At 46.4% G+C, this 13,186-nt stretch overlaps 2 protein-coding genes across 7 annotated transcripts in view; one reads left to right on the top strand and one right to left on the bottom strand.

Annotated features, from left to right (window-relative positions):
* The window catches only part of RECQL5 (RecQ like helicase 5), a 36,060-nt gene extending 27,795 nt beyond the window's left edge, over positions 1-8,265 (bottom strand). Inside the window, exons 1-9 of one of the 5 annotated variants that reach the window (XM_071816802.1) lie at positions 8,005-8,123; positions 7,572-7,702; positions 6,238-6,359; positions 5,372-5,890; positions 4,595-4,700; positions 4,024-4,135; positions 1,865-2,027; positions 1,460-1,542; positions 405-746 (exon numbers count right to left, since the gene is read on the bottom strand). In XM_071816802.1, the coding sequence (XP_071672903.1) occupies positions 728-746; positions 1,460-1,542; positions 1,865-2,027; positions 4,024-4,135; positions 4,595-4,700; positions 5,372-5,890; positions 6,238-6,359; positions 7,572-7,692 (1,245 nt within the window). In that variant the 5' untranslated portion in view covers positions 7,693-7,702; positions 8,005-8,123 and the 3' untranslated portion in view covers positions 405-727. Of the gene's footprint in view, positions 1-404; positions 747-1,459; positions 1,543-1,864; positions 2,028-4,023; positions 4,136-4,594; positions 4,701-5,371; positions 5,891-6,237; positions 6,360-7,571; positions 7,703-8,004; positions 8,124-8,159 lie in introns of those variants that run through there. The other 4 variants (XM_071816800.1, XM_071816801.1, XM_065852381.2 and 1 more) reach the window with 4 other exon arrangements.
* Positions 8,266-8,332: 67 nt separating this feature from the next.
* Positions 8,333-13,186, top strand: part of SAP30BP (SAP30 binding protein) — a 28,378-nt gene continuing 23,524 nt past the window's right edge. The window contains exons 1-3 of one of the 2 annotated variants that reach the window (XM_065852628.2): positions 8,333-8,473; positions 8,621-8,730; positions 12,219-12,266. In XM_065852628.2, coding sequence (XP_065708700.1) covers positions 8,359-8,473; positions 8,621-8,730; positions 12,219-12,266 — 273 coding nt within the window. In that variant the 5' untranslated portion in view covers positions 8,333-8,358. The remainder of the gene's footprint in view (positions 8,474-8,620; positions 8,731-12,218; positions 12,267-13,186) is intronic. The other variant, XM_071816462.1, reaches the window with a different exon arrangement.

Here is a 13,186-nt window from a genome sequence, read left to right as displayed (position 1 = left end):
AGTAAAATCCTACTTCCGTTACTAATAATCTGAGCAAAGGAGAATGTTTTCTCTGTCCTGGCTCAGTTACTGCTGCAGTGCAGCTCTACAGCAGGTCCACGCTTCAGATGGCAGTCAGGCTTTTCACAGCGTGCACCAAGTGGGAGATGCTGCAAGATGGATCCATGGAGCCCAAGTCATGTCCTTCCCTGGGATGTCCTTCCCTGGGATGTCCAGTGACTGCTCCTGGCTTGTGCAAGCTTAGTTCAGTGATCCCAGTCCCAATCTTATGGCACTAGTGTCCATCCCAAGAAATGAGTGTCACAACTAACTCTGCTGATAAGCAGCCTAGGAACCAAGGAGAAATAGATACCAAGACAAGTGTAGCATCTAACCAGATAGATACAGCTACCTTGCAGATCATACAAACCCCAGACACAAATGGCCATCTGGCCTCTCTTGCTATGAGCTGGTCACACACACCAGAAGGAGCAGAGCTGCTTAGCCAAGTAAGGGGATCAAACTCTTACAGCAAGAAGCCTCCTAGTAGCTACTTCCTAGAATCACCGTGACTTTAGATGAAGAAGTGCTCCTTCAAGTGCCTCAGCGCTACTCAGTGTTGTGCCATACTTCAATACAAGCAAAATTCTCCCAGAGCAACCCCATAAAAACAGGCTTTGCTTACCAAACATGACCACCAGGAGAGAACAAGCTCACCAAGGCATCACAAAAGAAGCATGTGTTACATTCACACTGAAAAAGTTGCCCTAGACACAGGTGTGGACAATGAAACAAAACGCAGACTTGAAAGCAGAACACATGTTGACCATTGTCAGTAAGTGAATACATGCTGCTCTCTTACTGGCAAAATTACAACTTTGTGTTATCCAGCACAGAATAGCAATTAGTACAATTGAAGCTTACAAGTCATGAACTAAACCTGAACAATGCATGTTGTGGTTGGTAGTCTGCATTTAGATTGGGTATGTCCATAATTTGAGCCTGTTTCCGAAACATCCTGAGCACCATCAGCTCTTTCTAAGGTCAGTGAAGATCACAGATACCTAGTACTTTGCAGAGTGGACACATTGAATCTAAATGCTTCCATCCCATGCTGATTAGGCTGTCTGTCTCTTTAGAAGAGAGATGATGTAGTGAAGGAGGAAAGAGTCAAACCAAAAGCAAATGTAACTAAGTCAATCCAGCATCAAAGACAGAACATAGTAAAAGTCATAGTCAGAGGAATTATAGTTTAACGTGGCCATGTCACTTGATCAGGCTCCAAGACCAACATCTCTGTTAACTCAGATGTGAGAGTGAGAGATGTGTCAGGGATGCTTTCCTTAATCCAGACAGCAAAATATCAGGTGATTCCCTGAGTATTTTTCCTGGACATGCAAGATCCCAGCCATAACAGTGCCATGGAAGGGACAGGGCATAGCTGCCCCAACATTAAACTGTTAGAAAGCAGTGCACTCACCCCAGCTCCTCGCAGAAGTTCACAATGGCATCAAATGCTGTCATCACAGCTTTGTCAGATTCTTTTAAGGTGCCTTTTTTTTCCTGCAAGTAGATGGGGACAACAACTATAGTCTTCAGTTTAAATATAAACAGATAAAGTAACTCTAGCAATGACCAAATCCAGCCCTTCTGATCAATATGGCAAACAGGTACAGACACCACCCTGTCTCTGCTCATCCCTGCCTCTAATAGAGCTGGGGCTGCCAGCCCTTTCTCTTCCTTTCTTCACTCCTTTCTGAAACAGGGCTACAGACCCAGAAAAACCCATTTCATCTTTGTGTATTCAGAGGTGACTGCAGGCAAAAGGCAGAGCAGAGCAAAGGCAGCAAATCCAGGCAGGTGGACAGGATTCTGCAGATCTCACCTGGATGTTAGCGAGCTCCTTCTTAATCAGGAAGCTGACTTGATCCCGGTCGTTCCTTGAGTAATAGAGGCGGCAGCAGGATGGTTTCCCATCTCTCCCAGCTCTGCCAGACTCTTGGTAATACCCAGCCATTGACTTCGCAATATTCCAGTGGGCAACAAATCTGTATATCATAAAACAACAGGAAACATAAGGCTGCAGGTTTTTCAGATCACTGCATAGATGATTGTGTTGTTCATGAGCATCAATAAAAAACAAGTAAAAAAACAAGGCAGCAAATGCATAAAAGGCAGAGGAGATTTTACTAGAAAACAGCATTAATAAAAAAGTCCTATTTATTTTGTGGAACACAATTTTAAATACTCGATTTTAAAAAGGGCACCATTGCCAGCCAGCAAATATGGCTATGAATCATTACTAAATTGTACATAATCTCTGACAGAACACACTGCTGCAGGACTGCTTTAAACCTGCTTCTACCTGAATATGCAGCAATCCAGCTTATACCTGTGCTGAGAAGATTTTACAGTACAGTAACTCTGCCAATGTTTTAAATACCAATCTCCCTCAAAGCCAGCACATCCCAGAAGCAGGTATGATGCATATGGGTGTAACAACAGATTAAATGACAAAAGCGAACAAACATGTTTCTTAAACACTCTAGGAACAGGCCAGGCAGGAAGCACCAGAGCCTAAAATGTTTATTCCTCACCAGGAAGTTTACTGAAGGGATTGATAAATAATCTCAAGCAAAACTGAATTAGCAGTGAAGGGAGAAGAGCAGGTTCCATCAGAAAAAGAGACAACACCTGTTTCCCTTTTCATGGAATCACAGAATGGTTTGGGTTGGATGGGACCTTAGAGATCATTCAGTTTCAACCCCTGCCATGGGCAGGGACACCTGCCACTAGGCCAGGCTGCTCAAAGCCCCGTGCAACCCGACCTTTTGTCCAGAGGAGTCACCTCCAGGACCCGTCAGACCTGATCTTACCTGATACCTGATACACACGAATACTCAGAACTCTGCCAACACAGCACAAAGGCTAAGCAGCAGCACCTGTTGCCTAGGCTCAGGTATAATGTCCTTTAACCTATTAAATATCATCCTGTAGAGCCATGTTAACTCCATTTTTTGGAAACTAACCACATTACAAACATATTTCTCTCTCAGCCCTCCGCATTTCAGTTACTTTTGCCTTTTTTAACAACCACTATACCGAACAGGGCAGAGTGGTTTCAGCAGGTCATTAATTCTTGCTGCTCTCCTGGGAGACTTCGCATTTCTCTGTTGGGTAACACACATCACACCGTAAAACAGTCTGTCCTTGTTGTGGGATGCTGTCACCTGTGAGCACAGTGACACAGACAGAAGGACAGCACAGCTGTGAGCTGCTGTGATTGTCTCAATGATGTCCTGCCCCTCTCCCACAGAGCAATTGACTTCTGTGGATTTTTAGATTAAAGATTAAGTCTGTGTGGGGTGTTGCATTAGCTGCACCCGAGGTATCCCTCTACTAAGTGACCACAGCTCACAATACTAACTCAGCACAGCTATATTGCGGTGCAGGAGCTCTAACAACACAGAGCAATTATGGTGACAGAAGTCCCAGAAGAATAGCAATTGAAAACACATGTAAAGTTTCTGTCTTGGACTAGAGCTGTATTTTTTATATGGTTATTACCATTTGCGAACTGCTATTTTTTCCCTCACTGCATACGGAGATCTCTAAAAAAGCTGGCTCAGACTATTTTAGTAGAGGGTGTATGAATTATTTTAGGTGCAGATTTTCTTCATGCTGCTTTTCAACAGCAACTATTGCATGAAGAGAAGTGAAAGGGACAGCTGTGATTGCATCAAGATGGTTCTTTTTGAAACCCGGGAGGGTGTGGCAAAAAACAAGCATTCCTCCAATTTTCTCGGTTTTGCAGATGACTGGCAAAGAAAGGCTCTGGTGCCTTGTTTTTAACTTCTTTACAAAACCCTTCCAGGTTTGTTTTTGATTCTTCTAAGATAAAAAACCACCTCCAGCTGTTTTTGTTTCAGCAAATATTCCATCAGGCATTTTAGTCAGATGTATCAGGTAACAGAGAGACTGAGGCTTTCCCTTCCCACTGCTCAGGTTTCAGGCTCTGGTGGTGCACAACACAGCCTCACACACCTGACGTTCGCTTTGTCTACTCCCATTCCAAAACTGATGGTTGCAACAATAACTGGAATCTTCTCCTCCATCCATTCATTCTGGACTGAAGTCCTGTCAGCTGCCTTGAGTCCTGGGAAGGGAAAAGAAGGAGGGAAACACAACCAAAAAAGAAAAAAAAGAAAGAAGAGGATTTTTCCCTCCTCCATTGCCCCATTGAGAGCCAACCCCCTTGCTAAACCAGCCTGATGTGCACACTCCTCTCTGCCCATGTTTAAACTGGCCTGTGATCAAGCAGAAGTCAGCAGCAGCTGTTTCTGTTCCAAAGAAAAAAATTCAGATCCCTTGTGGGATAAAAGCAGTTGTTATATTTAGGCCATGCAAGATCCAACAAAACCAACACTTGTGGTGTGAAGGGAATGCTGTTCTGTTCAATGCCCTGCCCTTACTTCCCAGAGCTGACACGTGAGCATCAGACACGCTGCAGCCTGCGCCAAGAAAGCTGTTTTCTAGGCAGCCCCAACACAGGCCTTACAGGTGGGACAGTCCAGCTCTACCAGCCCCTGAGAGGTGCAGATGCAGCTGCCAGTACCTGCGTGATACGCCTTGGCTTTCACTCCGCGGTAGCTCAGTTCAATGGCCAGCTGGTCACACACGTCCCTCATCCTGCAGTACACGATGCCACAACCCGAGTACACCTGGGCAGACAGGGGAGAAGATCCGTGTCAGCATCTGAAGCCAATTAATAAAGCTGCCGTCATTAGTATGGCGGAGAAAGGAAGGATGTCTAAAGCTCATCTCTTCTCCAAGCTGATTCCCCAACAACTGAAAGATACTGTTGCAGCACAAAAGTAAATCAGACATGAATAGTTTCCTTACAAAACCTACAAGGCGCAACATTGACCAAATATGGTCCCCTAACCCCCTCCCCGGGACACAAGGCAAGAAGCAGTCTCCCTCCACTGCACCAATAAACTCAGGTGCAGAGGCTATAACTGAGTTGCTGAGAGTTATTTTGGGAATTATTGTTAGAGCAGGAAATTCAATACGCCACTTTTGTTCATCCTTGTCACACTAGAAAAACAGAGCAGCATCAAACATACAATGATTGCCTGGGACATGACAAACCAAGACAGAAATGCTAGTCGCATATTCCTAATTCATTTTCTTTCAGACCAACCCCTGTGGACACTTCTGAAAGGAACACAACCTCCACATTCTACTTATTTTAGAGGAATTAAAAACATCTGTGAGCACTTTCCTTCCAGGGGCTTCCTCTTTCTGTGCCACAGATATATCAAGGCAGTGGCAGTGAACGTTAAGGTGGATTTGGTTCAGTTTAGCCTTGTTCTCTAAATGTAAAACCTACCCCAGAGCTGTTCTTCACTTCGAGTGCCTTCAGACAGAAATCCTTCAAGTTGGCGTACGGATCAGTCAAGAGCTCTTTGAACTGCACATCATAGAACAAGTTAGATCTGAAGCAAGGAGTCTTAAATGTGGAAAGTGGCTGCTTTAGCTTCAGTGCTGCCACAATGTCCTCCTGGACCTGCTTGGTGGCTGTGGCAGTCAAGGCGACACACGGTGTGTTGGGTATGCGGGTGCGCAAGGTGCCCAGCCGCAGGTAGTCGGGTCGGAAATCGTGTCCCCACTGGGAGACGCAGTGCGCTTCGTCGATTATCAGGTAGGACAAGAGATTTCGGGACACCAGAGAGTTCAGTGTAGGCTGGAAGGAAGAGGCGGCTGCCATCTCCGGGGTGATGTACAGCAGCTTGACTTGGGGCTTCTCACTCGCCAAGTCAGCCAGGATGATCTTCTTTTCCTGGGCAGAAAGCTTGGAGTTCAGAGAGCAGGCTTTGATCTTCAGAGCCAGCAAGTGATCCACTTGATCCTAGAGTAAATACAAAATTAAAATTAAATGAAAAGCAAATAGATATAAAGAAAGTCACCACTGCCAAGACAGATTACTTAGGGAGATCCAGGTGAGGCCCCAAGTTTCACCTCCAGGATGGAGTCTCAGGACAACAAACCCATGCAGTTTGGGTATTTAAAACTTCAACTCCAGATGCCTTTATCTTCATCTGTGAGCATATCTGTCCAACTGCATTTTTGTGCATCCATTCACTTTAAGACAGCCTTTTTGCTGCTAGGGAACACCAGCAGGGATTTGTGCAAAGTAAGTCACCACAGCCACCCCCTTCCCTGACTGCTTTTCCGCAACTGACAGCAGACAGTTACCTGAATCAGGGCAATCAGAGGTGAAATGACAATGGTGATGCCCACTGCCAGAACTGCAGGAAGCTGGTAGCACAAGGATTTCCCTGCCCCTGTGGGCATGCATACAAAGACATCCTTCTCGCCTGCAGAGACAACAGAAGAAAGCTCAAGGCTACTGGGAGTTCCCAGGACTCTGACTGGGCACAAGGGCTTGGAATCTGTGAGAAACTGTGTGTGTGTGTATGTGTGGCACACCAACAAAAGACACTTCATTTCAGGTTCTAAAAGCACAGCAATACTTTGCATGCTTGCAATGGTTTCCTTCAAGGAATCTCTAATTGCTTTGTAAACATTTAGAAACAGCCTTACAAAAGTACAGGAAGATACACAGAAACCAAGATAAAGAGAAGTTAAACAAGTTATTCGTGCTAATTCTCTTCCAGACAAGCTGCTTTCACTCATCTCACAGACCACCAGTTACCAAATTACCAGCCCCATGACAGATCTTTACCACATCCTCTTACAACTTATCCCAGAAAGTTTCCTTGTAAGAAATAAGGGTTGGAAATCTCAACCACAGAGGTAGTGTCATGCAATTAGTAACTGTCACTGCGCTAAGCAGCGTCCCCTTCGAGCCAATGTCAACGGGCAGGGACAGGCTGCTGACAGGACACCACTTTGGGCTGCTCTGTTGTCAACAGCGCAGCTGCACAGCTGCTGGCGATGGACAAAAACTGTCGCTACACCGTGGGTGCCGAGTTCCACACCCCTGATTGGCACCGTGAGACCTGCCAGGGGAGCCGACAGTTGGCAGCTTGTACATCCTGCCCATTCAACCACCACCGAGATGCTGTGGAAACGTTCACAGCAGTAAAATAATGTTTCTGATAATGGGCACGTGATTCAGGGAACGGGTATAAATGATGCTGGGAAATCAAGTCTTCTAGTGGTATCACCTCTAACACAAGGGCAGGTTTACTCTGAAAATGTGTAAATGTAAATGGTTTAGACCACACCTGACCATAAACATACTGGCAGATGCTGCTGGAGGAGATACCAACAATACAGCACTTCAATGTTTCGTATTTCCTGGTTGCGGCAATAGCGGTGTTAACAAAACAAGTTTAACGGACGACAGACAGGGCAAAGCCGCACTCAGTGAGTTTGTGTGCAGCACGTGCTCCCGTGTCACTGAAATCATCTCAGAGGAGGGTCTGGGGGGCCAGGTGGTTCTGCCTAGTCCAGGTGATGCATCTGCTCAAAACACACACGACACCAACTCCTGCAGCATCAGTCCCACAGGGAGCTGGGAAACCAGCCGTGTTTCACTGCGTTTTGCCGCGGAGCCTCCTCACCTCTCGCCACAGTCATGGTCGCGCTTTCCTGCAGGGAAGTCTTGAAAGTCTCAAACCCGAAGACCCTCCGCAGTGTTTTCCGGACCCGGCCTTCTAGGCCCAGGGGGGCCTTGCCGCTCATCTCAGAGGAGCTGTAAACAGCGACAGGAACCAACGCTAAACCAAAATCCCACCACGTTCCTCCTGCCCAGGCCTCCTCTGTGTTGTTGCCACTTGGGTGACCCCCAACGGCTGCCCCTTTAGCCCCCCCCTCCCCGATACTATCCAGGCCCATTCACTCGAGGGAACCCCAATATCGTTTATCCTGGGCCAGACCCTGCTGAGGGCTCCCCGTGGGGCACAGCAGCCCCCAAACCCGCCGCACCCCACAATGAGGGAGTGGGGGAACCCTTCCTACATCGAGGGGGTTGCAAGGACCCTTCCACACACCCACCTCAGCTGGGATGTATCCTTCCGCCACCTCACGTCCCATCCCCGTACCCCTCCGCACCCGCTCAGTATCCGGCAGGTGCTGTCGCGGCGCCGAGCGATGACGTCAGAAGCCGCTCTTAAAGCGCTAGTTCTCCCCACTATAAATATGCCGCGCACCTTTTATCCTTCCTCAATAGCACGCCCTACTCGGCCTCGCTGAGCGCTTTTCTCCCCGCGCCGTGAGCGGACGTTGGAGCTCATTCAGTTTAACGTGAGCCCGCTTAAGACGGAAGAAGATGAGCGGCGTTGCTATGGAGACCGCCCTGTCGCGTCATCTCGGGGCGCCGGAAGTCCGCCGCCGCGGCGGGGGCGGAAGATGGCGGCGGCCAAGCGGAACGTTCTGTCCTCTTTGGCGGTTTACGCCGAGGATTCGGACCCGGAGTCGGACAGCGAGGGCGGGACGGCGGAAAGCGATGGGGGAGCGGCCGCGGGTGAGGGCCGGGAGGGCCCGGAGCAGGCGGCGGAGCCCGGGCGGGGTTGATCCGCGGGGCCTGTCCCGGCTCCTTCTGGGACAGCGAGGCCCCGTTCGTTGCCGCCTCTCTTCTCCTCATGGTTTTCTTCTTCCCTTTTCTCCCTAGGAGAGAAAGGAGGCCTGGTCTCGGTTGGGTACGGAGACGACGATTTCACCCGCCTGGATGGGGATGAGGACGGATATGAAGAGGAGGACGATGAGAACAGCAGGCAGTCGGTAGGTATTGCATCTGGAATATTGTGTCCAATTCTGGGCCCCTCAGTTCCAGAAGGACAGGGAACTGCTGGAGAGAGTCCAGTGCAGGGCAACAAAGATGCTGAAGGGAGTGGAGCATCTCCCGTGTGAGGAAAGGCTGGGGGAGCTGGGGCTCTGGAGCTGGAGAAGAGGAGACTGAGGGGTGACCTCGTTAATGTTTATCAGTATGTAAAGGGTGAGTGTCAGGAGGACGGAGCCAGGCTCTTCTTGGTGACAACCAATGATAGGACAAGGGGTAATGGGTGCAAACTGGAACACAGGAGATTCCACTTAAATATGACAAGAAACTTCTTCATGGTGAGGGTGGCAGAGCCTGAACCAAGCTGCCCAGGGAGGTTGTGGAGTCTCCTTCTCTGCAGACATTCAAACCTGCCTGGACACCTTCCTGTGGAACCTCAGCTGGCTGTTCCTGCTCCATGGGGGGATTGCACTGGGTGAGCTTTAGAGGTCTTTCCAATCCCTGACATTCTGTCATTCTGTGGTCTCTGCTCTGAGACTTTCCCCAAGCCCCTTCGTGTCTTGCGGAGGCTTTAAAGCCCTTGACCAGCAACTCAAGTTGGAACCTGAAATATCGGACTCCTGGTGTGGGTTTTAGTGCTCTCCAAACACTTTTATTCTTTTTGTTTTCAAGTACAAGGCGTTTGCTTTGAAACCCATCAGCAACTTGACGCAGCGCAAGTGTTTCTATACTAACTGTCGTTTGACTCTTTAATGGGAAAAAAGCTGGTACTAATCAACAGCCACGCTAAATGAAAATTATTCTTTAAGTGTCATTCACATATATGAAAACCTTGTAAAAAGAACACACTATTGTATGGTGAACTGGAGGATAAAAAAGAATAAAGTTCTATAACGTCGTAATGTATTTTTAATAACTCAACCCACTCTCTACATGAGGTTATCTTGATGTAACAGTGTCCTGTCTAGATGTGAGTGGCTTTTGTTTGTCATAGGCGCATGGCATGTGTATAATAACATCACCTAAATATCAAGATAATTAGGACCTTGTGAGACATGGCATGTAGCTCCCTGCCTATGAGTGCAGCTGTAACACACAAAAAGATGCATTGTTCTGTCATGTGTCTGTAAGAGCAAAACAATCACTTTAAGGGGACTGGGGTGGGAGGTTCTTGTCTCCTTACTTTCTCATCAGCCTTTTGCTTACCACCACATTAAGAATGTGTTTTCTCCTCCCTGTTCTACTCTTCTGGCTACATGGTAGAGGAAAGAACTAGAGCTTCGTTACTATAACTTTTCCTCCTTGGAATCTGCTTTGTGTGCCCTATATCAGTCTCTTAGGAGACACTCACAGTTTCCACCATCTGTTTTCCCAAGTAGCAGACAAGAAGTTTCTCTCTTGATCTGGTTTACTTGTTTGTGTTCTGCTGCGAACAGCAGAGTTCAGGGTCTGCTCCTGCCATCTGGCGAAGCAAAGCAGTGAAACTTTTTTGCTGCTTTAATAATTCTTCTTTTAATATCTAAAACTCCTAGAGCCCCCTTCAATGCGATTGCTTTAGTTTAAAGGAAGTGGTGTGTGTGATCCAGGTGCTTGTCAGGATCAGCTGTGTTTAGTTAGCATTGATAAACAGGCAGGTGAATGGAGTCACCTTCATTGCAGGCACAACTTTCAGTGCAGGTTCTGCCATATGTGACCTGCGAGGTACAAGTTGCTGTTCAAGTAACAGCAGTCGGTCCAGTCCCTCTGGTGTCAGACAGGAGCTCTTGCTTGTATTTGCGGTTACAGTACAGATGTGCGCAGGTTGCCCAGGGTGCCTTCTCTCCTGTCTTACTGCAGGAGAGCACTGCTTATTTTTTTTTTTTGCATTGAATGTTCTTTGACCAGAATCAAGAGCTTCCTTAATATTGCTTGTACCAGTAGCTTGTGCTGGTGATGAGTTGCTTTTAGAAAGTCGTGAGTTGGTCTCAGGGTGTTCTGGGCTTTATCTAAACAGCTCTGCGTGTATTCTCTATCTCAACAGTGACTGAAAAGCCTCTGCCTTTCAAAGGCAGTTCTCAGTAATGCTGCTTGCTTTGTTTTAGTGGTATCCCCTGCTAGATTAGGAGGTTTGGGGAGCTGTCTCCGTTACTTGTCTATAACACGAATGATCCAACCCATCGTTATTTTGTTTTTTAATGTAGGTGGGACTGTGGAGGGAGTGGAATATCATTTGTGATAAACAGCAAATTACTTCGTACTGTGATTCTTTTCTAGATACAAGCTTACTGTTATTAAACTTTGATAGGTAAGACTGAAGTATTGGCATGTGCATGTTTCAGAAAGGTCAGCCAGAGAGTAGCTGAAGCGGAGGAGTTTGTCTCACTTCTGTGGGATATGTGTTAATTCTGGCAATTAAAACTTTTATTATTGTGTTGTCATCCTCTAGCTTGCCTTGCCAGAACTTGCTTGTGTGCTAATACTTTGAGGTGGGCATTTTGCTGTAAACTCTTCCTTTCAGCTGCATGTAATAGTCTCACTTCTCTTTTGTTTCTCTTTTTGAAGCTGAAACATGAGGTTCTTGTTTTGGGGCCAAAGTTGAAGTTTGTGGTGAAGTTTGTAGGAAAATCTGTTCTGCTGAGTTGTGTGAGCATGAAAACCATTTTCTGCTCCTCAAATGTGTTTGAAGTGCAGGGTATTTATGTCTAGAAACACAGGTAACTCTAGGATCCCAGTGAGGGAGCTGCCAGGGTGGTGGGACGGGAGGCTTTACCTACCAGGTAGGACCAAAGCTGGAGTGTACTTCTGATGTGGTGTAGAATTTTACACAAGGCTGAGTTCAGTATTTTAAGCTCTCACAGGGCAGAAATTTGCCCAGTTCTTTGGTTTATTTCTGGATAGAAATAAAAACTGAATGGAGTCTGTTACCTGAAACAGCAAAATTTGTCAATTGTTCGCTTCTGTGCGAGTTCACGTCATCCACAAACGAGGCTGCATGAGCACTATGCACAACAGAAAGATGCGGTGCCAGCTGCTGTCACTGGATCTTTGGAACAGCTCTGTGTCCTCTGTGTGTCACTGATGTGTGCTTGGGAGTATAACAGGTCTTGCAAATGTTTTTTTTGTGAGTATTGCTAAACAGGGGTAAATGCAAAAAGCCCCCCTGTCGACTGGAAGAGACAGAATTATCAAATGACAGATGCTTTTGCCCAGTTCTGTTGCTTCTTATTGTCTAGTTCTGAGCATTCAGGAGCTGCATGAGTTTTGCGGGGAACATCTGCTACTGAGTGATGCTTTTTCCTAAAAAACAAAAACAACAAGCCCAACCCCAAAACCAAACAAACACTTGACTGTAAGGACTTGATTTTGGTCATGAGTGGGTGGGACAGAACTACCTTCTGTGGAAAGCGTCTCAGACTACTGCTGGGCTGCTGAATGCACGCCCTTTGCTCTAAGTGCAGTTACTTGCCAAGCCTGCTCTTTAAGCTTAATCCTGTAAATTCTTGTCTTGTAGGAAGATGACGATTCAGAGACTGAAAAACCTGAGGCTGGTGACCCAAAGGTATTTGGAAGTGTGGTATGGTGGTGGGGGGAAAGTTCAAGAGGAATTCAAGAGGAATAAGTCTTAACAGCATGGCTTGGTGTTCATTTGTGATCTTCTATAGCTAGTTTGATACTTTTTTTATAGCTGTAACCTGAGATTTTTTTCAATTCTGACTTCTGCCAAAGGTAGTTACCCAGTTAGGTTACAGACTGAGTCACGATCAAGATCTGCATTTGTGGACTTGTGCTTTAGATTTGAGGTAGGTTTTCTGACAGCATCTTACCTATTTTGCAGGGCTCCAGGAGATAGAATATTTAGTACAGAATTCTCTTATGGCGAGCGCTAGTTGGAAAACTTCTTCACCTAGAACAGTTTAATGAATAAATGATCTTGTGCCCATAGAGGTCATGAGATCTATCAAAATCAGTTCAGTTGTCTGCAGCTCTCTTTCTGACCTTCTGAATGAAGCTGTTCTGTAAAGGATGTATTTAAAATTATAAAAATTAAAAAAGATTCCCAGATGATAGCTGTCATGAATACTTGAAGTCGTCTTTATCCTGTGTTTACATCTTGTTTCTGCTGAACAACAGGTGTTTGACAGCACACAGGAACATATATCAGGCTGAAAGCCAGAAGACAGACAAAAGACCAAATCCATTTGAAACTGTAAAGAGAACTGTCCTCAAATTTCTATGCTAGTTCAATCCCCCTTGCCATAGAAGCAGTCTGGTGGGATATGGAGTGAATAACAATTACAAGGGCCTTAATTTTATCCAGTAGCTTCCTCAATGATGCAGACATGGTCTGAGCTCTGCTAAGGAAACCAGAGGACCGTGCTACAAACTGAAATTCTTTAGAGCATTTGAATTAACATAGCATAAGATGAAGTTTAATGAATGAGGCACATCTGAGCTTCAGCAGTTTCCAATTTCTGTGTC

This window comes from Patagioenas fasciata, chromosome 18 (assembly GCF_037038585.1).
Source record: "Patagioenas fasciata isolate bPatFas1 chromosome 18, bPatFas1.hap1, whole genome shotgun sequence".
NCBI classification, from domain to species: domain Eukaryota; kingdom Metazoa; phylum Chordata; class Aves; order Columbiformes; family Columbidae; genus Patagioenas; species Patagioenas fasciata.
The sequence above is the reverse complement of the archived record's forward strand: the minus strand, read 5'-3'. Positions and strand labels throughout refer to the sequence as shown.